Source organism: Manis javanica, chromosome 5 (genome assembly GCF_040802235.1).
Source record: "Manis javanica isolate MJ-LG chromosome 5, MJ_LKY, whole genome shotgun sequence".
Taxonomy (NCBI): domain Eukaryota; kingdom Metazoa; phylum Chordata; class Mammalia; order Pholidota; family Manidae; genus Manis; species Manis javanica.
Genome location: NC_133160.1, coordinates 173,783,837 through 173,803,830, shown reverse-complemented (window position 1 = coordinate 173,803,830; position 19,994 = coordinate 173,783,837). Strand labels below are relative to the sequence as shown.

The 19,994-nt window shown below is 42.8% G+C and overlaps 1 protein-coding gene across 15 annotated transcripts in view; it reads left to right on the top strand.

Annotated features, from left to right (window-relative positions):
* The window catches only part of LOC108410090 (TBC1 domain family member 14), a 239,441-nt gene that overhangs the window by 154,831 nt on the left and 64,616 nt on the right, over nt 1-19,994 (top strand). The window contains exon 1 of one of the 15 annotated variants that reach the window (XM_017681049.3): nt 15,715-15,910. The exons of the other annotated variants lie outside the window; for them this stretch is intronic. Coding sequence (XP_017536538.1) covers nt 15,876-15,910 — 35 coding nt within the window. The 5' untranslated portion in view covers nt 15,715-15,875. Of the gene's footprint in view, nt 1-15,714; nt 15,911-19,994 lie in introns of those variants that run through there. 15 annotated transcript variants of the gene reach the window in all.

Genomic DNA, 19,994 nt, shown 5'->3' with positions numbered 1-19,994 from the left:
TGCTTAGTGAGTAGAGCTGCTGCAGTAGTTTAAAGCGAAATGTAAGAGAAAGTGATTCACTGTTCATGGAAACTGCTGGAAAGGATTTAATCTTAAATTCATGTAGATAAAAACATCAGTTAAAGAAATGAGATAGCATGGGAAGGAAAACATTTATTACCTGAGCAAAATTCTTAGCCCTAGCTGCACAGTAGACTTGTCCTGGAAGCAAAAGGGCACTGATGTCCAGGCCCCACCCTCAGAGATCAGTTTTAATTTGTTTTGGGTGAGACATGGCATTTGGATTTTTTTTTTTAATGTTAGGTTTTTTGAGGAAAATTTTTTTTTTAGGTGGATTAAAAAAAATGTTTTTAATTTTGTTATCATTAATATACAATTACATGAGCAGCATTGTGGTTACTAGATTCCCCCCATTATCAGGTACCCACCACATACCCCATTACAGTCACTGTCCATCAGCTACGTAAGATGACATAGAATCACTGCTGGTCTTCTCTGTGTTGTACAGCCCTCCCCGTACCCCCCACCCACTACATTATGTGTGCGAATCGTAGTGCCCGTTATTCCCCTTCTCCCTCCCTCCCCACCCATCCTCCCCAGTCCCTTTCCCTTTGGTAACTGTTTGTCCATTCTTGGGTTCTGTGATTCTGCTGCTGTTTTGTTCCTTCAGTTTTTTCTTTGTTCTTATACTCCACATATGAGTGAAATCATTTGGTACTTGTCTTTCTCCACCTGGCTTATTTCACTGAGCATAATACCCTCCAGCTCCATCCACATTGTTGCAAATGGTAGGATTTATTTTCTTCTTATGGCTGAATGATATTCCATTGTGTACATGTACCACCTCTTCTTTATCCATCCATCTACTGATGGACACTTAGGTTGCTTCCATTTCTTGGCTATTGTAAATAGTGCTGCGATAAACATAGGGGTGCATATGTCTTTTTCAAACTGGGCTGCTGCATCTTAGGGTAAATTCCTTGGAGTGGAATTCCTGGGTCAAATGGTATTTCTATTTTTAGTTTTTTGAGGAACCTCCATACTGCTTTCCACAATGGTTGAACTAATTTACATTCCCACCAGCAGTGTAGGAGGGTTCCCCTTTCTCCACATCCTCGCCAACATTTGTTGTTTGTCTTTTGGATGGTGGCCATCCTAACTGGTGTGAGGTGATATCTCATTGTGGTTTTAATTTGCATTTCTCTGATGATTAGCAATGTGGAGCATCTTTTCATGTGCCTGTTGGCCATCTGAATTTCTTCTTTGAAGAAGTGTCTGTTCAGATTCTCTGCCCATTTTTTAATTGGATTATTTGATTTTTGTTTATTGAGTTGTGTGAGCTCTTTATATAATTTGGATGTCAACCCCTTATTGGATATGTCATTTATGAATATATTCTCCCATAATGTAGGATGTCTTTTTGTTCTGCTGATGGTGTCCTTTGCTGTATAGAAGCTTTTCAGCTTGATATAGTCCCACTTGTTCATTTCTGCTTTTGTTTCCCTTGCCCAGGGAGAGGTGTTCATGAAGAAGTTGTTCATGTTTATATTCAAGAGAGTTTTGCCCATGTTTTCTTCTAAGAGTTGTATGGTTTCATGACTTACATTCAGGTCTTTGATCCATTTCAAGTTCACCTTTGTGTATGGAGTTAGGCAGTAATCCAGTTTCATTCTCTTACATGTAGCTGCCCAGTTTTGCCAACACCAGCTGTTGAAGAGGCTGTCATTTCCCCATTGTATGTCCATGGCTCCTTTATCGTATATTAATTGACCATATATGCTTGGGTTAATATCTGGACTCTCTATTCTGCTCCACTGCTCTATGGGTCAGTTCTTGTGCCAGTACCAAATTGTCTTGATTGCTGTGGCTTTGTAGTAGAGCCTGAAGTTGGGAAGCGAGATTCCCCCTGCTTTATTCTTCCTTCTCAGGATTGCTTTGGCTGTTCAGGGTCTTTGGTGGTTCCATGTGAATTTTAGAACTTTTTGTTCCAGTTCGTTAAAGAATGCTCTTGGTATTTTGATAGGGATTGCATTGAATCTGTAGATTGCTTTAGACAGGATGGCCATTTTGACAATATTAATTTTTCCTACCCAAGAGTGTGGGATGAATTTCCACTTATTAATGTCCTCTTTCATTTGTGCATTAGGATTTTTGAAAAAGCTTTTAGGTGATTCTAGCATGCAGCCAGGATTGAGAACTACCAGTAGAAAGTATGGATTTAAGTAAAAACCTATGCCCTTTGGTCCCTGCAGAGGGGCAGCGTTCTATCCCTGAATTTCCTCATCTTTAAGATGGTGGCGCCTTGTGGATGGGGACCTGTGTCTCTGGTCATCAGTGGTTATATTGCCCGATCTTACCACAGTGTCTGGACATGGTGGTGTTGATACATATTTGTTGAATGAAAAAGGTAACAGGTATGAATAGGGTTAGGATTAAGTGGGATGAGACACATGGCCTACATAATGAATAAACTGTCCATAGTGTTACAATCAGTACACTTGACCGTCACAGACATGGCAATTGAGTGGTGGCACCTCTGTTGAACAGATGAGGAAACAGGTTCATTTCTTACCCAAAGTCAGGCAGCTTGCTGTGAGCTGGGATTTGAGCCCAGACCTGCCTGACATTGAATCCCATGTGTACTGTTTCTGCCTCAGGTCAGATCCTGCTCCCCGAGTTTCCTGAAATGGAAAGACTGCAGCCATTTCGTTCCTTCTCTTACCTGCCCTGGTGATCCCCAGACCACTCATGATTTGTGCTCCTACAGACTCTTATTAACTAGCAACTCTTCTTTCTTTTTTTTCCTTAGTATTCAGCTGGAGATGAAGAATAAATCTGTATTTTTTCCTTTAGGAAGGTAACATCGTGTACTAAGTTACAGAGGCATCTTTGTCCTGTCTTCTCTCTCTCTCCTTGTAAAACCTGAGCTGCTGTTAGAGATTGCATCCCTATTTAATTTTTCCTTCCTGTATTTAAATGTTGCTGAGTGCTTGAAGGAGATTTCAAGGAGGAGGTGACACAAGGAGGTTGTGACATGGGAGAACATGGACTCATGACTTACCAGTGAGAGGCGTACAGGCCAGAGTGCACTTCGGGTTAGTTAATGAGTTACCTGTTAGTAGTGCCCGGCCTTGGGACACGAAGGCCAGGAGGACGCCACCACCCTTTCCAGTGTGGTGGGGGGTGATGTGCAAATAACTGAGAGTCCCAGCTTTCCATCAGAGGTAGCCTGAAGGTGCTCTGGGCGCTCAGGGGAGGGGCTGTTCCACAGAGGCTCCAGAGGAGAGGGGTGTGCGCTGAGCTGGTTACTGAAGTGGAGGGTATAGCGATGTGCACAGAGGGGGCACTCACGGCCGTACCCTGGACAGGGGGTTACCTGGTCCCCTGAAGGCTCTGTCGTGTCCCTTCCCTGTAAGGGCAGCCACTGTTTTAACTTCTTTCACCAGAGACCAGTGTTCCTTTTCCTTGAACTTCAGGTAAATGTTGTCATATAGCACACACCTCTGCATCTGGCTTTCTTTGCTCCACGTTGAGCTTCGGCCAGGTTGTTCCCGTATGGCAGCAGCATTCATTTTCTTTCATTCTGTGTAGTTCTCAGTTGTGCAGAGGTACCACCTCATGTTCTGTGGATGCTCACTTGCCTTGCTCAGTTTTTGACTGGGTGGTAGAGAGCGTCTTGTCGTCACGTTCTTGGACACGTTTTGCTGCACAGACGCCCAGGGTGCAATCGCACGTCAACTTCTGTGGACGCTGCCAAGTGCTTGTCCAAGGTGGCCACACCATACCAGTTTGTACTTCTGCTAGCAATTGTGTAGGGGTGCTGGGCGCTCTAAATCCTCTCCACCGTTGGGTATTGGCGGTTTTTTGTTTTCTTTTTGCCATTCTAGTGATAGGGTAGGATATTTGATTTTAATTTATTTCCCTAATCACTACTGATACAATATACCTTATCATGTTTTTTTTGGCTGTTTGGAGGCTTCTTTCTAAAGTGCCTATCTGGGGTCATCTTACTGATTTGTAGGCAGACTTTATTCAGGGTAAGAGTCCTTTGTGAGATAGAGATTCACATTGCACGTACCTTCTACACTGTCTTAACCTTTTCATCCTTTTAATGTTTTTTTGTTTTATTTTCGTAATGAACCGAACTTCTTAATTGTAATGTTTAGTTTATAGAATATTTTCTTTATATTCTTAGCACCTTTTGTGTCCTATTTAAGAAACTCAGTTATCTTCTAGAAACTTTTGTTTCGTCATTACCAACTAGATCCACAATCCATTGGAATTAATTTTCTGTATGATGTGAGGTAAAGCAGGTAATGTTTATTGTTACAAAGATCATCCTTTTCACTGAACCTTTGAAATAAATCAGGGGACCATATGTTTCATCATCTGTTTGTTGCTTTACTAATATCACTGATTTTGTTTACATTCTTTGAATTACTAAGTTATGTAACAGGTCTTGATACCTGGTAGAGTAAGCCCGTCTACCTCGTTCTTCTTCAAGATTGTTTTCGCTATTCTAGGATCTTTTCATTTCCATATAAATTTTAAAATCAGTTTGGCAATTACAACAAAAAGAACCTGTGGTTTTTGTTGGGGATGACATTGAATCTGTTTATCATTTTTTACTACATGAAGACTTCTGATCTCTGAATTGGATAAGTCCTTGCATTTGTTTAGATTCTTCTTTAATTTTCCATAATATTTTATAGTTTTTAGAATCTAAAGGTCTTGTGTTTCTTTCATTAAATTCACTTCAAAGATACTTATTGTTTTTTGAATGATTTTACAAATGGCATTTCATAAATGTTTGTTGGAAATGCAGTTAATTTTTATGTTAGGTCTTGAAACCAGTGAGTTGGCTAAATTCAATTACTTGTGGATTAAAACCAGGTTATCTGTGGATTCTTTTGAATTTTTCTGTGTTGAACATCATGCTGTCTGTGGATGTTTTCTTTCTTTCCAATCCTTTTATCTTTCATTTATTTTTCTTGCCTTACTGCGTGACTAGGGACATTCATACCTTGTTGAAGTGGTGCTGGCAGAGATCCTTGTCTGGGTCCTGGTCTCTGGGAAAACTTTCCCCATCTCCCCATTAACTGTGATGTTTGCTCTCGGGTACCTTTTATCAGATACCTTACTTTTTATTAAATACCTTTTATCAGATTAAGGAAGTTCCCTTTAATTCCTAGGTTTATGATTTTAAAAAATAATGAATATGTTGCATTTTATCAAATACTCTTCTGCATATATTGATGGCTCTATGTGCTTTCTCCTTTGTTATGCAGTAAATAACATATTTTTCTAATGTTTAATAAGCTAATGTATTCTTAGAATAATCCCAGTTTATTTGTGGTATGCCTTTTATATCTGTCACTGGATTTGATTTGCTAATATTCTGTTTATGATTTTTCTGTTTATATATTCATGGGAGTGTGGCCTGTAACTTTCCTTTTTATAATATCCTTATCAGTTTTTGGTATGTAGATTATGCTGGCCTTATAAAATGAGTTGAAGAGTGTTCTGCTTTGTTTTCTTAAGAATTTCTATTAGATTTTTACCTGGTGGCTAAATGAACCTACCAATGTGTTAACACTCATAGAACTGTATACTGAAAAAGTCAGTTTTATTGTATATGAGGTAAAAATAATAAAAAGCCTTCACAGGGGAAATTTAAAAAATGTGTATGTACACACACACATGCACCCAACCCACCCCTGTCAAATGATCCTCAGAGGGGCATGAGAAAGTCCTAGTCAACACTTTTTTTCTTGGTTAATAATGCCTATAAATGTATTTATTGTATGACTGAGTAAATTTCCTCCAGGGGTTAGGGGTAAGGGAGGGAGTAAAAGATTTGCTGCTAGAATGTGTGTATTTCTTTCTTAAATTTTTGGAAGAATTCACCCTCTGGACCTGAGTTCTCTTTTTTTTTTTTTTTTTTTTTGAGTGGGCATCTCTCATATTTATTGATCAAATGGTTGTTAACAACAATAAAATTCTGTATGGGGGGGTCAATGCTCAATGCACGATCATTAATTCATCTCAAGCCTAATTCTCGTCAGTCTCCAATCTTCTGAAGCATAACGAACAAGTTCTTACATGGTGAACGAATTCTTACATAGTGAATAAGTTCTTACATGGTGAACAGTACAAGGGCAGTCATCACAGAAACTTTCAGTTTTGATCACGCATCATGAACTATAAACAATCAGGTCAAATATGAATATTCTTTTGATTTTTATACTTGATTTATATATGGATCCCACATATCTCCCTTTATTATTATTATTTTTTTATTTTTAATAAAATGCTGAAGTGGTAGGTAGATGCAAGGTAAAGGTAAAAAACGTAGTTTAGTGCTGTAGGAGGGCAAATGTAGATGATCAGGTGTGTGCCTATGGACTAAGTATTAATCCAGGCTAGACAAGGGCAGCAAAACATCCACGGATGCAGATTTCTCTCAAAGCAGGAGGGGTGAGGTTCTGAGCCTCACCTCTGTTGATCCCCAATTTCTCACCTGATGGCCCCCCTGCGACTGTGCCTGTCTTAGGTTGTTCCTCCCTTGAGGAATCTTACCCGTCTCTGGCTAACCAGTCACCTTCCGGGGCCATACAGGGAAATGTAAAGTTGGTAAGTGAGAGAGAAGCCATATTGTTTGAAAAGGTTAGCTTTTTACTTCTTTGCAGATTTATGCCCTGTGGCTTCTATGCCCAGCACTTGTCTCGAGGTATCTTTACCACCTGGAGGAATTATGATACGCGGTAAATTCGATATGAGGCACAAATTCTATTTATTTTTTTTTTTTTTTTTGAGAGGGCATCTCTCATATTTATTGATCAAATGGTTGTTAACAACAATAAAATTCAGTATAGGGGGGTCAGTGCTCAATGTACAATCATTAATCCATCTCAAGCCTAATTCTCGTCAGTCTCCAATCTTCTGAAGCATAACGAACAAGTTCTTACATGGTGAACGAATTCTTACAGAGTGAATAAATTCTTACATGGTGAACAGTACAAGGGCATTCATCACAGAAACTTTCGGTTTTGATCATGCAATATGACCTATAAACCATCAGGTCAAATATGAATATTCATTTGATTTTTGTACTTGATTTATATGTTGATCCCACATTTCTCCTATTATTATTATTATTTTTATTTTTAATAAAATGCTGAAGTGGTAGGTAGATGCAAGATAAAGGTAGAAAACATAGTTTAGTGCTGTAAGAAGGCAAATGTAGATGATCAGATGATCAGGTGTGTGCCTATGGACTAAGTATTAATCCAGGCTAGACAAGGGCAGCAAGACATCCACGGATGCAGAAGATTTCTCTCAAAGCAGGGGGGGTGAGGTTCTGAGCCTCACCTCTGTTGATCCCCAAATTCTCACCTGATGGCCCCCCTGCGACTGTGCCTGTCTTAGGTTGTTCCTCCCTTGAGGAATCTTACCCGTCTCTGGCTAACCAGTCATCTTCCGGGGCCATACAGGGAAATGTAAAGTTGGTAAGTGAGAGAGAAGCCATATTGTTTGAAAAGGTTAGCTTTTTACTTCTTTGCAGATTTATGCCCTGTGGCTTCTATGCCCAGCACTTGTCTCGAGGTATCTTTACCACCTGGAGGAATTATGATACGCGGTAAATTCGATATGAGGCACAAATTCTATTTAAGGGTTGTAAATAGGAAGGAAGAAGAAAAGCTATAGATGTAGCATATGAAGGAAACATGGGAGGATTGATTATTTCTTTGACATATCTTCTTGTAGAGTACCTTAAGTATGTATAGGTTTTAAACTACTAACTAACTTGCGCTCACATATTAACATAATAGGAATACGGTGACATAAACAAAGCAAATCTATAATTACCATCCATCTCCAGTGAAGCCAAGAAAACCATTTAGGCACCCTAGGCATTTGTGAAAATTTGTCCATGATATGATGGATATTGTCCAACTGTACTTGAACAGTCTGAGAGAAATCAGACAAATTAAAGCAACCCATTTCTGGGATCTGTTCACATCCCATATGTTCTTTTAACCGTAGATAGTCTATAGTCATGAGATTTTGGAGTGCTACACCTTGCACCCCTCCCAACTCCTGGTTGAGTTCCAACAGTACAGATCCGGTCAAATTCGTTGTCTCACTGTATGCACATGCCAGCCTAGGCATCTCCCTCCTCCTTCTTATGGCAAGTCCAGGAGACGGTGGGCTGGATGCAGCCACAACCGCAGCATCGTCCGGATCCCTGTGGAGGCTTTTTGATGATCATCCCCCGGCACAAGTCCTCCAGAGAGTGCTGATGCCAGAAGCTCCTCCTCATATCGTATCTTAGTTCATTTTCTGGGTATCCAAGCTAGGCCTTGATCTTCTGCATAGAAACAAACAGACCCTTTGCCCACACTTTGACATGCCCTCTATACCACTGTGCAGAACTCATTGGAGGTCAGCACACAGGAACTGCTTTTTTTTTTTTTTTTAAGAGAAAGGAATATTGTCAGAAAAGAGTACCTCCATAGCTGATCATCTGACACCCTTTAAGTGATCAACATTAAGGATATTTAAAGCATGTGTTGATCTTTGATTTACCAATAGTTTTATCCTGTTAAGGAGTAATCCCCCTTTTATTTATTTATTTATTTCTTTTTTTTTTTTAAATCTTTAATCTACACTTACATGAAGAATACTATGTTTACTATGCTCTCCCCTATATCAGGTCCCCCCTAACAACCACATTACGGTTACTGTCCATCAGCTTAGCAAAATGTTGTAGAGTCACTACTTGTCCTCTCTGTGTTGTGCAGCCCACCCTCCCCTTTCTCCCTCCCCCCCATGCATGCTAATCTTAATACCCCCGTTCTTCTTCCCCCCTCTTATCCCTCCCTGCCCACCCATCCTCCCCAGTTCCTTTCCCTTTGGTACCTGTTAGTCCATTTTTGGGTTCTGTAATTCTGCTGCTGTTTTGTTCCTTCAGTTTTTCCTTTGTTCTTATACTCCGCAGATGAGTGAAATCATTTGGTATTTGTCTTTCTCTGCTTGGCTTATTTCACTGAGCATAATACTCTCCAGCTCCATCCATGTTGCTGCAAATGGTTGGATTTTTCCACTTCTTATGGCTGAGTAGTATTCCATTGTGTATATGTACCACATCTTCTTTATCCATTCATCTACCGATGGACATTTAGGTTGCTTCCAATTCTTGGCTATTGTAAATAGTGCTGCGATAAACATAGGGGTGCATCTGTCTTTCTCAAACTTGATTGCTGTGTTCTTAGGGTAAATTCCTAGGAGTGGAATTCCTGGGTCAAATGGTAGGTCTGTTTTGAGCATTTTGATGAACCTCCATACTGCTTTCCACAATGGTTGAACTAATTTACATTCCCGCCAGCAGTGTAGGAGGGTTCCCCTTTCTCCACAGCCTCGCCAACATTTGTTGTTGTTTGTCTTTTGGATGGCAGCCATCCTTACTGGTGTGAGGTGATACCTCATTGTAGTTTTAATTTGCATTTCCCTGATAATTAGCGATGTGGAGCATCTTTTCATGTGTCTGTTGGCCATCTGTATTTCTTTTTTAGAGAACTGTCTGGTCAGTTCCTCTGCCCATTTTTTAATTGGGTTATTTGTTTTTTGTTTGTTGAGGCGTGTGAGCTCTTTATATATTCTGGACGTCAAGCCTTTATCGGATCTGTCATTTTCAAATATATTCTCCCATACTGTAGGGTTCCTTTTTGTTCTATTGATGGTGTCTTTCGCTGTACAGAAGCTTTTCAGCTTAATGTAGTCCCACTTGCTCATTTTTGCTGTTGTTTTCCTTGCCCGGGGAGATATGTTCAAGAAGAGGTCACTCATGTTTATGTCTAAGAGGTTTTTGCCTATGTTTTTTTCCAAGATTTTAATGGTTTCATGACTTACATTCAGGTCTTTGATCCATTTTGAGTTTACCTTTGTATATGGGGTTAGACAATGGTCCAGTTTCATTCTCCTACATGTAGCTGTCCAGTTTGCCAGCACCATCTGTTGAAGAGAGTGTCATTTTGCCATTGTATGTCCATGGCTCCTTTATCAAATATTAATTGACCATATATGTTTGGGTTAATTTCTGGAGTCTGTAATCTGTTCCACTGGTCTGTGGCTCTGTTCTTGTGCCAGTACCAAATTGTCCTGATTACTATGGCTTTGTAGTAGAGCTTGAAGTTGGAGAGTGAGATCCCCCCTACTTTATTCTTCTTTTTCAGGATTGCTTTGGCTATTCGGGGTCTTTGGTGTTTCCATATGAATTTTTGAATTATTTGTTCCAGTTCATTGAAGAATGTTGCTGGTAATTTGAGAGGGATTGCATCAAATCTGTATATTGCTTTGGGCAGGATGGCCATTTTGACGATATTAATTCTTCCTAGCCATGAGCATGGGATGAGTTTCCATTTATTAGTGTCCCCTTTAATTTCTCTTAAGAGTGACTTGTAATTTTCAGAGTATAAGTCTTTCACTTCTTTGGTTAGGTTTATTCCTAGGTATTTTATTCTAGGAATGGTGCAATGGTGAATGGAATTGTTTTCCTGATTTCTCTTTCTATTGATTCGTTGTTAGTGTATAGGAAAGCTACAGATTTCTGTGTGTTAATTTTGTATCCTGCAACTTTGCTGTATTCCGATATCAGTTCTAGTAGTTTTGGAGTGGAGTCTTTAGGGTTTTTTTATGTACAGTATCATATCATCTGCAAATAGTGACAGTTTAACTTCTTCTTTACCAATCTGGATTCCTTGTATTTCTTTATTTTGTCTGATTGCCGTGGCTAGGACCTCCAGTACTATGTTAAATAACAGTGGGGAAAGTGGGCATCCCTGTCTGGTTCCTGATCTCAGAGGAAATGCTTTCAGCTTCTCGCTGTTCAGTATAATGCTGGCTGTGGGTTTATCATATATGGCCTTTATTATGTTGAGGTACTTGCCCTCTATTCCCATTTTGCTGAGAGTTTTTATCATGAATGGATGTTGGATTTTGTCAAATGCTTTTTCAGCATCTATGGAGATGATCATGTGGTTTTTGTCTTTCTTTTTGTTGACGTGGTGGATGATGTTGATGGATTTTCGAATGTTGTACCATCCTTGCATCCCTGGGATGAATCCCACTTGGTCATGGTGTATGATCCTTTTGATATACTGTTGAATTCTGTTTGCTAATATTTTATTGAGTATTTTTGCATCTACATTCATCAGGGATATTGGTCTGTAATTTTCTTTTTTGGTGGGGTCTTTGCCTGGTTTTGGTATTAGGGTGATGTTGGCTTCATAGAATGAGTTTGGGAGTATTCCCTCTTCTTCTATTTTGTGGAACACTTCAAGGAGAATGGGTATTATGTCTTCTCTGTGTGTCTGATAAAATTCCGAGGTAAATCCATCCGGTCCTGGGGTTTTGTTCTTGGGTAGTTTTTTGATTACCATTTCAATTTCTTTGCTCGTAATTGGTTTGTTTAACTTTTGTGTTTCTTCCTTGGTCAGTCTTGGGAGGTTGTATTTTTCTAGGAAGTTGTCCATTTCTTCTGGGTTTTCCAGCTTGTTGGCATATAGGTTTTCATAGTAGTCTTTAATAATTCTTTGTATTTCTGTGGGGTCTGTTGTAATTTTTCCATTCTCATTTCTGATTATGTTGATTTGTGTTGCTTCTCTTTTTCTCTTAATAAGTTTGGCTAGAGGCTTATCTATTTTGTCTATTTTCTCAGAGAACCAGCTCTTGGTTTCGTTGATTTTTGCTATTGTTTTATTCTTCTCAATTTTGTTTATTTCTTCTCTGATCTTTATTATGTCCCTCCTTCTGCTGACTTTAGGCCTCATTTGTTCTTCTTTTTCCAGTTCCTATAATTGTGATGTTAGACTATTCATTTGGGATTGTTCTTCCTTCTTCAAGTGTGCCTGGATTGCTATATACTTTCCTCTTAAGACTGCTTTCGCTGCGTCCCACAGAAGTTGGGGCTTTGTGTTGTTGTTGTCATTTGTTTCTATATATTCCTTGATCTCTATTTTGATTTGTTCATTGATCCATTGATTATTTAGTAGCATGTTGTTAAGCCTCCATGTGTTTGTGAGCCTTTTTGTTTTCTTTGTAGAATTTATTTCTACTTTTGTACCTTTGTGGTCTGAAAAATTGGTTGGTAGAATTTCAATATTTTGGAATTTACTGAGGCTCTTTTTGTGAGCTAGTATGTGGTCTATTCTGGAGAATGTTCCATGTGCACTTGAGAAGAATGTATATCCTGTTGCTTTTGGGTGTAGAGTTCTATAGATGTCTATTAGGTCCATCTGTTCTAGTGTGTTGTTCAGTGTCTGTGTGTCCTTACTTATTTTCTGCCCAGTGGATCTATCCTTTGCGGTGAGTGGTGTGTTGAAGTCTCCTACAATGAATGCATTGCAGTCTATTTCCCTCTTTAGTTCTGTTAGTATTTGTTTCACAAATGCTGGTGCTCCTGTGTTGGGTGCATATATATTTAGAATGGTTATATCTTCTTGTTGGACTGAGCCCTTTATCATTATGTAGTTTCCTTCTTTATCTCTTGTTACTTTCTTTGTTTTGAAGTCTATTTTGTCTGATATTAGTACTGCAACCCCTGCCTTCTTCTCACTGTTGTTTGCCTGAAATATGTTTTTCCATCCTTTGACTTTTAGTCTGTGCTTGGTTTTGGGTTTGAGGTGAGTTTCTTTTAGGCAGCATATAGATGGGTCTTGCTTTTTTATCCATTCTATTACTCTATGTCTTTTGATTGGTGCATTAAGTCCATTTACATTTAGGGTGACTATTGAGAGGTATGTACTTATTGCCATTGCAGGCTTTAGGTTCGTGGTTACCAAAGGTTCAAGGTTAGCTTCTTTAGTGTCTTACTGCCTAACTTAGCTCGCTTATTGAGCTGTTATATACACTGTCTGGAGATTCTTTTCTTCTCTCCCTTCTTATTCCTCCTCCTCCATTCTTCATATGTTGTGTGTTTTGTTCTGTGCTCTTTTTAGGGGTGCTCCCATCTAGAGCAGTCCCTGTAAGATGCCCTGTAGAGGTGGTCTGTGGGAAGCAAATTCCCTCAGCTTTTGCTTGTCTGGGAATTGTTTGATCCCACCATCATATTTAAATGATAGTCGTGCTGGATATAGTATCCTTGGTTCAAGGCCCTTCTGTTTCATTGCATTAAGTATATCATGCCATTCTCTTCTGGCCTGTAGGGTTTCTGTTGAGAAGTCTGATGATAGCCTGATGGGTTTTCCTTTATAGGTGACCTTTTTCTCTCTAGCTGCCTTTAAAACTCTTTCCTTGTCCTTGATCCTTGCCATTTTAATTACTATGTGTCTTGGTGTTGTCCTCCTTGGATCCTTTCTATTGGGAGTTCTGTGTAATTCCGTGGTCTGTTCGATTATTTCCTCCCCCAGTTTGGGGACGTTTTCAGCAATTATTTCTTCAAAGAGACTTTCTATCCCTTTTCCTCTTTCTTCTTCTTCTGGTACCCCTATAACACGAATATTATTCCTTTTGGATTGGTCACATATTTCTCTTAGTGTTGTTTCATTCCTGGAGATCCTTTTATCTCTCTCTATGTCAGCTTCTATATGTTCCTGTTCTCTGGTTTCTGTTCCTTCAATGGCCTCTTGCATCTTATCCATTCTGCTTATAAATCCTTCCAGGGATTGTTTCACTTCTGTGATCTCCTTCCTGACATCTGTGATCTCCTTCCGGACTTCATCCCACTGCTCTTGCATTTTTCTCTGCATCTCATCCCACTGCTCTTGCATTTTTCTCTGCATCTCATCCCATTGCTCTTACATTTTTCTCTGCATCTCTGTCAGCATGTTCATGATTTTTATTTTGAATTCTTTTTCAGGAGGACTGGTTAGGTCTGTCTCCCTCTCAGGTGTTGTCTCTGTGATCTTTGTCTGCCTGTAGTTTTGCCTTTTCATGGTGATAGAGACAGTTTGCAGAGCTGGTACAAGTGACCGCTGGGAGAGCTTCCCTGCTTGTTGGTTTGTGGCCTTCCTCTCCTGGGAGAACAGCGACCTCTAGTGGCTGGTACTGGGCAGCTGTGCACAGACAGGGCTTCTGCTACCTGCCGGGCTGGAATGGAGTTCATCTCCGCTGTTGCTGTGGGCGTGGCCTGGCTGGGGCTGCTCCTCCAAAATGGTGGAGCCCCCCTTCGCAAGGCGCTGGGTTCTTGCAGGTGTGGATGTGGTCTGGATGTTGTCCTGTGTCCTCTGGTCTCTTTTTTAGGAAGAGTTTTCTTTGTTATATTTTCATAGATCTATGTGTTTTTGGGAGGAGATTTCCACTGCTCTACTCACGCCGCCATCTTGGCTCCATCCCCTCTTTGTTTTTTAATTAAAGATATTTTTAGAAATTTGTTTGCCGAGGTGTAGTATATAAAACATGACTATTGCCGGTTGAGGGAGAATCTGGAAGGATGTAGGAACACGAAGCTGTAGGTTCTGCGGTGCAGGAGGACACAGGTGTCCTGAGAGAGGGCTCAGGGTGAGGCCGGACCCAGAACTGTGGATGTGATGCCTTGGGCAGTGGTGAGATGATAAGTCTCAGGCAGGATAACAAGAATTGTAAGTGTGCAACCGTAGTCAGAACAGTGCTTCTCAAACTTGAGTGAGCTTCAGAACCACCTGGAGGACTCACTGAAACAGATTGCCGGGCCACACGCCATACTTTCTGCCTCAGTAGGTCTGGGTGGGGCTCACGAATTTGTGTTTCTTGCCAGTACCCTGGTGATGCTGCCTCTCGTCTGACACCCAGCTTGTGGCCTGTGGTGTCAAGAGTATCTCTGTTGGTCAGCCACCCACCCCATGTCAGTTGCACTGGCAGGGATTTTGTTCCCCTGCCCCTGGGCCTGGCAAAAACTAGCTCAGTATCACTCCTGTGCCATGTTGTTGCCAATATTTGATTGTCTGTCTGATTTTTTTTTTAATTGCAAAAGTAATACATGCTTGTTTGAATTTTTTTAATATAGAAATTTCTGAACATAAAATTCCCTTTGCTCCTTACCACCTCCTCTTACCAGAGATGGCCATCTACTGATTGTTTCCAGTTAGGCTCTTTTCGTGCAGCTACAAACCCACAAACACACAAACAGATTGTTTTCTTTTTCAAAGGGATGTTGGAGCTGATTATTAAGAAGACGATCCTGGCCACTTATGTGGAGGACCACGGGCTAATTGTTGACACGTGATCGAATGATGCCTGCCCCAAGGGCTAGTAACCTGTAGTAACTGCTTGTGGGTTTGAATAGATGAGTTCTGTTGAAGTTGTTAGTTAGATCTTGTCCTTTAAAAATGTTTAATGGTATGTGAACTCCTAAAGATGGGGGAATCCTCCAGTGAAGGTTCTAATGTAGATACATGGACAGGGATTTATGTGACCATGTTTGTGACTCACCTAGACACCTGTTCGCTTTTTTACAAAGCACAGTGCCTGGCACACAGGAGATGCCCAGGGTTGTTTCAAGTGGGATCTCGCCTTCCCTCCCGGCCATAGGTGGCTGTGGGTTTTGTGGCTAGTATAGCCTCTTCCTGCATGGTGTGGCTCTGGGTCTCTGCAGATTCGAGAGTGCAGCTGTGCGGGGCCGGGGGAACCGGTCGCAAGGCCTTGTCCCTGCCTGCTCGACCCCTCCCTCCCTGTGACTAGGCAAGAGTCAGAGCCCCGCCCACCCCTGCCACCTGCCTTTCCAGCTGATCTGCCCCGTCCTGTGTGCCTTAACCTTCCAGACTGTGTGGAGCAGGACTCGGAAGGGCGCCCATGGTGCCTCCCTGGGACCGTAGCTCTGGCTTGCCAGGAACGTCGCGCGGGGAGAGCCAGTGCTGCTGCGGCTGGCCTTCCAGAGCTGTGTGGTTACAGTAGATGCCATGGCCACCTCTCCTGCGCTCCTGTTAATGGACAGGTTTGTCATTGCTGTCCTGCCTGCCTTGCTTTTGTAGTGGGAGACTTAACTGGAGCGAGGGCTTTACCCCGTTTGTAGGCTTTAATATGATTTCGCCTCTCACGCCACCGCACCTTGGGCAGAGGTGTTCCGTGGCCATTCTTGCATTTGACCTGGGTGTGATCCTGCGTATCCAGCAGGGGCGCTCTGTGCCGGATGCTTGCAGGGCCTGTGTTCTCAGACCTGTGCTGGCTGATGCTCACCACGCTCCTTCAGCTTGACCGCTGCCTCTGTTTTTAGGGATCAGCTTTTTAGCATTAGATGCTACTCACGTAACATTTTCTGAAGGAGGAGAGACTAAGTATTTCTAGCTCTTAGGTACTTTTAACTGGTGTGTGGAACCGGGAATTTTTGGAGTAATGATCGATCACAGTAAGAGCACCTCAGTGTCTTTCTTTCTTCGTATTTTCTGTGGGGTAGGTAGAACTTTACCACAGAGGAGGTTTATTTTGTATTTCTGTGACAGTTGAAGTGACTGGCCTTTCCCCCTGGCATTTTCAGAGTCAGAGGCCCAGTGTACATATATGTGGCAATGGAGTGCCAGTTTTTGAGGAGTGGGGGGGTCTGGAAAAATACCTATGAAGGGTGCCTTAGAGGAATCAGTCATTCAAGATTTTGCCTTCTCTACCCCAGATGAGTACCAGGATTTGGGTGTCCCTTCAGGAGCAAATTTATTTTTCTTTCCCCAGGGATTATCCATCACCTATTTTATTAGGAGCAAATTTCTTAACCTCACTGAGCCTCGGTTTTCTGTCTGAGCAACGGTGAATATAATACCCTTCTTGTAGGGTTGTTTCACACATGAGATACATGTAAAGTGCCTGGTGAAAGAGGAGGCGCCTGACAGGTGATCTCTAAAAGGTAACTGTGGCTCAGAAAGTGGAGAAGATACCTGCCCGTCTGTTCTTATGGAACTGGGCTGTTTCAGCCTATTTCTGATCGCTTTGGAATCAGAAGGCCCAACGGTTTCTGTTAGTGAGACAAAGGAGGGAAAGAGCAAGAAGCCCCAAGGAATCACCTGATCACAAACAGGAGTTCAGGTGTGCAGTGTCTTGAAGGAGGAGGGTTTTGGGGGTTTATTTCTCAAGACTGACGCTTTGAGAAATCCCTGATGAGTGTCTGTGGCTCGTGGAACCTGCTCCACCAGGTCGGGGAGGATTGCAGCCTTCCCTTCCAGCTGCCCTTTGTCTTCTGGGACAGTGTCAACTCCAGATTTGCCAGGTAGCAGCCTCAGATACTCAGGTCTGAGTCTCCCTTCTGTGTTGCTTAGCTGTATATCTCTGGGCAGGACTTGCCAGCCTCTCTGAATCGTAGCTTTCTCTATTTTAAATGGGCAGGACTGATTCCCCACAAAAGCGTGCATTCAGTGACTTTGAGGGTTCTTCTGTGTGGCAATGCTCTCCTGGATGGCAGAGGTGGCACAGTAGACGGAGGGCACAGTGCTCACCCTCATGGGCTGTGTGTTCTGATGATGGAGACAGAATGACAAGTTGATACTATCTAGGAATATTTGGAGTACATGCTGTAGGGCCCATGCTGCTCTTGGCACACACTTCAAGTACTTTGGAATTCAGTAGGGCAGGGACAGATCCAGCACCTCATGACCTTTTGTTGTCAGTGAGCATTTTAGACTGGCCCTGGAATTACCTTCTTTTGACTTTAATGTCCCACGGTTAAATTAGTGAGGGGCAGGGGTGAAAGTAGTGACCTAGCCCCACAACACCTGAGAAGAAGGGCTCAGGCCTTTGCATACATGATTTCTTGTCTGAAAGATGGAGAGATGGAACTTTGGATGTAAGTCCTTGCTGGAGTTTCATCTCTAAGTGTGTCCCAGGTTTCAAAAGCCAAAGAAACAGAGTTGGAATTATGATGTTAGTGATGTTAACCATCAGAAACCCCCACTTGTACCTAATTTTGTGTTCATGATTAAACAATTTTTTTCTTAAAGAGGATCTCCCAAATTATATAAGCTGCAGCTGCCCCCCTCCCCCAACTCAAGACCTGGAATTGCCCCTGCAAACAAGTGATCAGAATGCTGAAATAGCAGGTGTAATGAGGTGGGATGCAGGTGGTGGAACCACACGCAGCATGTCTCAGCCCGAGGCACTGCTCTGCTCTGGCTAATTGTCATGCAGGAGCACAGGCCCTCTGTGGCCAGAACCCCCAGTACTTCAGGAGATGCCAGAAATCCTGGTTTTCCTGTGATTTCTTGATATTTAGAAAATGTCAACAAATATTTCAAACTGGGAAACACTCTTTAGAGGGAAAACACTGGCTGTGGTGTGTCATTTCTACTGGTGCAGTGTGCGCAGGCAGGCTCTTGCTCAGCAGAGCGGCCGAGGAAACCACGTGGGCCGAGTGACCTGAGGGACAGGCACGGCTCTCCTCCCAGCCCTGCTTGGCCTCTTTTCGATGACAGTCTTCTCTATACATCCCGCCTGTGGGGGTGCACTGGACAGGCCTATGAAAGTAAAGATCCTACTAACTGACGGTGTGGAGGCGGTTGAGAGGACAGCTCCAGTCATAGTCCGTGCAGACTCGTTGGTGGTGAGGACGGTTGTTGGTGCGGAGCGGGATCCTGAGGGCCTGTTTTGTCTCACTGACTGTGCAGTGGCTGGTCGTGTTCCCAATGCCGACACAGTTACATACTTGAGGCGCGGCCCTCCCTGGGGTACCTGTGCACTTCTGGCTTCACAGGACAGCTGCCAGGCGGAAAGAACATGCCGCTATTTTAACATTACTTTGTCATTGGTGTCCCATAACTTCTCTAAGTTGTTACTTCTTGGGGTGAAGGGTTTATATCCAACTTTATTCCCACGGTGGCAGGTCAAGCACTACAATCCTGTCCACTCAGAGCGAGTCTGCCGCAGCAAGCCGGCCTCTGCCTCTGGGCCTCTCTGCCCACACAGCCGTCTCAGTCCCTGTCCTTGGCACTGCCACTACCCCAGCCTCTGCTCTCCTGCAGCCGTGCAGCAGCCCAGAGCACTGGGCGGAGCTCTTTATATAGAGTCAGTAACAAGGTATTGCCCACACGTGTGTAGTGAGCCAGCCGACCGGAGCCAAGTGAGAATCCTGCCCATAGAAACCTCCACTTTCTCCACAGGCACACACACGCAGGGCACATGGGGGTGTCTGGGGTTCCTGAAGATGCGGGGAGGAGGGTTGGAGAGCAGGGCTGGGGCCGAGCCAACTCCTGGAATCCACGGACTGAGTGAGGCTTGGAGGCTTATTGAGGGAACATCTCCACTCTGGCTGCTGCCTGCAGAGGATGCTTCCAGGGCAAGGCCCAGGGAGGCTTTTAACATGTAGCTGGTCTCTTAGGAGAAGTGGGTGTCATCTCCTTTCGAAAAGTCCACAGATGCCTCCCCTTGTGCCCCCTGAGTGGACCTCAGGGAATAAGGGGCCCAGTCCTAGCTGTGGTATGAGGGTTGGGAGGGGGAGAGTTGCCAGGTGGGTTTTCTTGGGTGGGAGGACAGATCTCTGGTAAAACTGTGGTTGTGCCCTGTAGGGTGGAGGGGGACTGTCCAGCCACCACACTGGGTGCTTGTTAATGCCTGGGGGCTGGACTCCCTTCAGGTGCAGTAAGAGCACCTGTCTCGGTGTGTGTGCTGCCCTGCTCTTCAGAGACCGAGGTCAACAGCTGAGGCCCATAATAATGGCAGTGGGGTATGTGCATCTTTTATTTTTTTTAAATTTTGGTATCATTAATATACAGTTAGATGAGCAACATTATGGTTACTAGACTCCCCCATCATCAAGTCCCCCCCACATACCCCAAAATAGTACTTGTCCATCAGCTTAGTAAGATGCTTTAGAGTCACTACTTCTCTTCTCTGTGTTGTACTGCCCTCCCTGTGCACCTCCCCAACATTATGTCTGCTAATCGTAAGGCCCCTTTTTCCCCTTCTCCCTCCCTTCCCACCCATCTCCCAGGTCCCTTTCCCTTTGGTAACTATTAGTCCATTCTTGGGTTCTGTGAATCTGCTGCTGTTTAGCTCCTTCAGTTTTTGCTTTGTTCTTATGCTCCACAGATGAGTGAAATCAT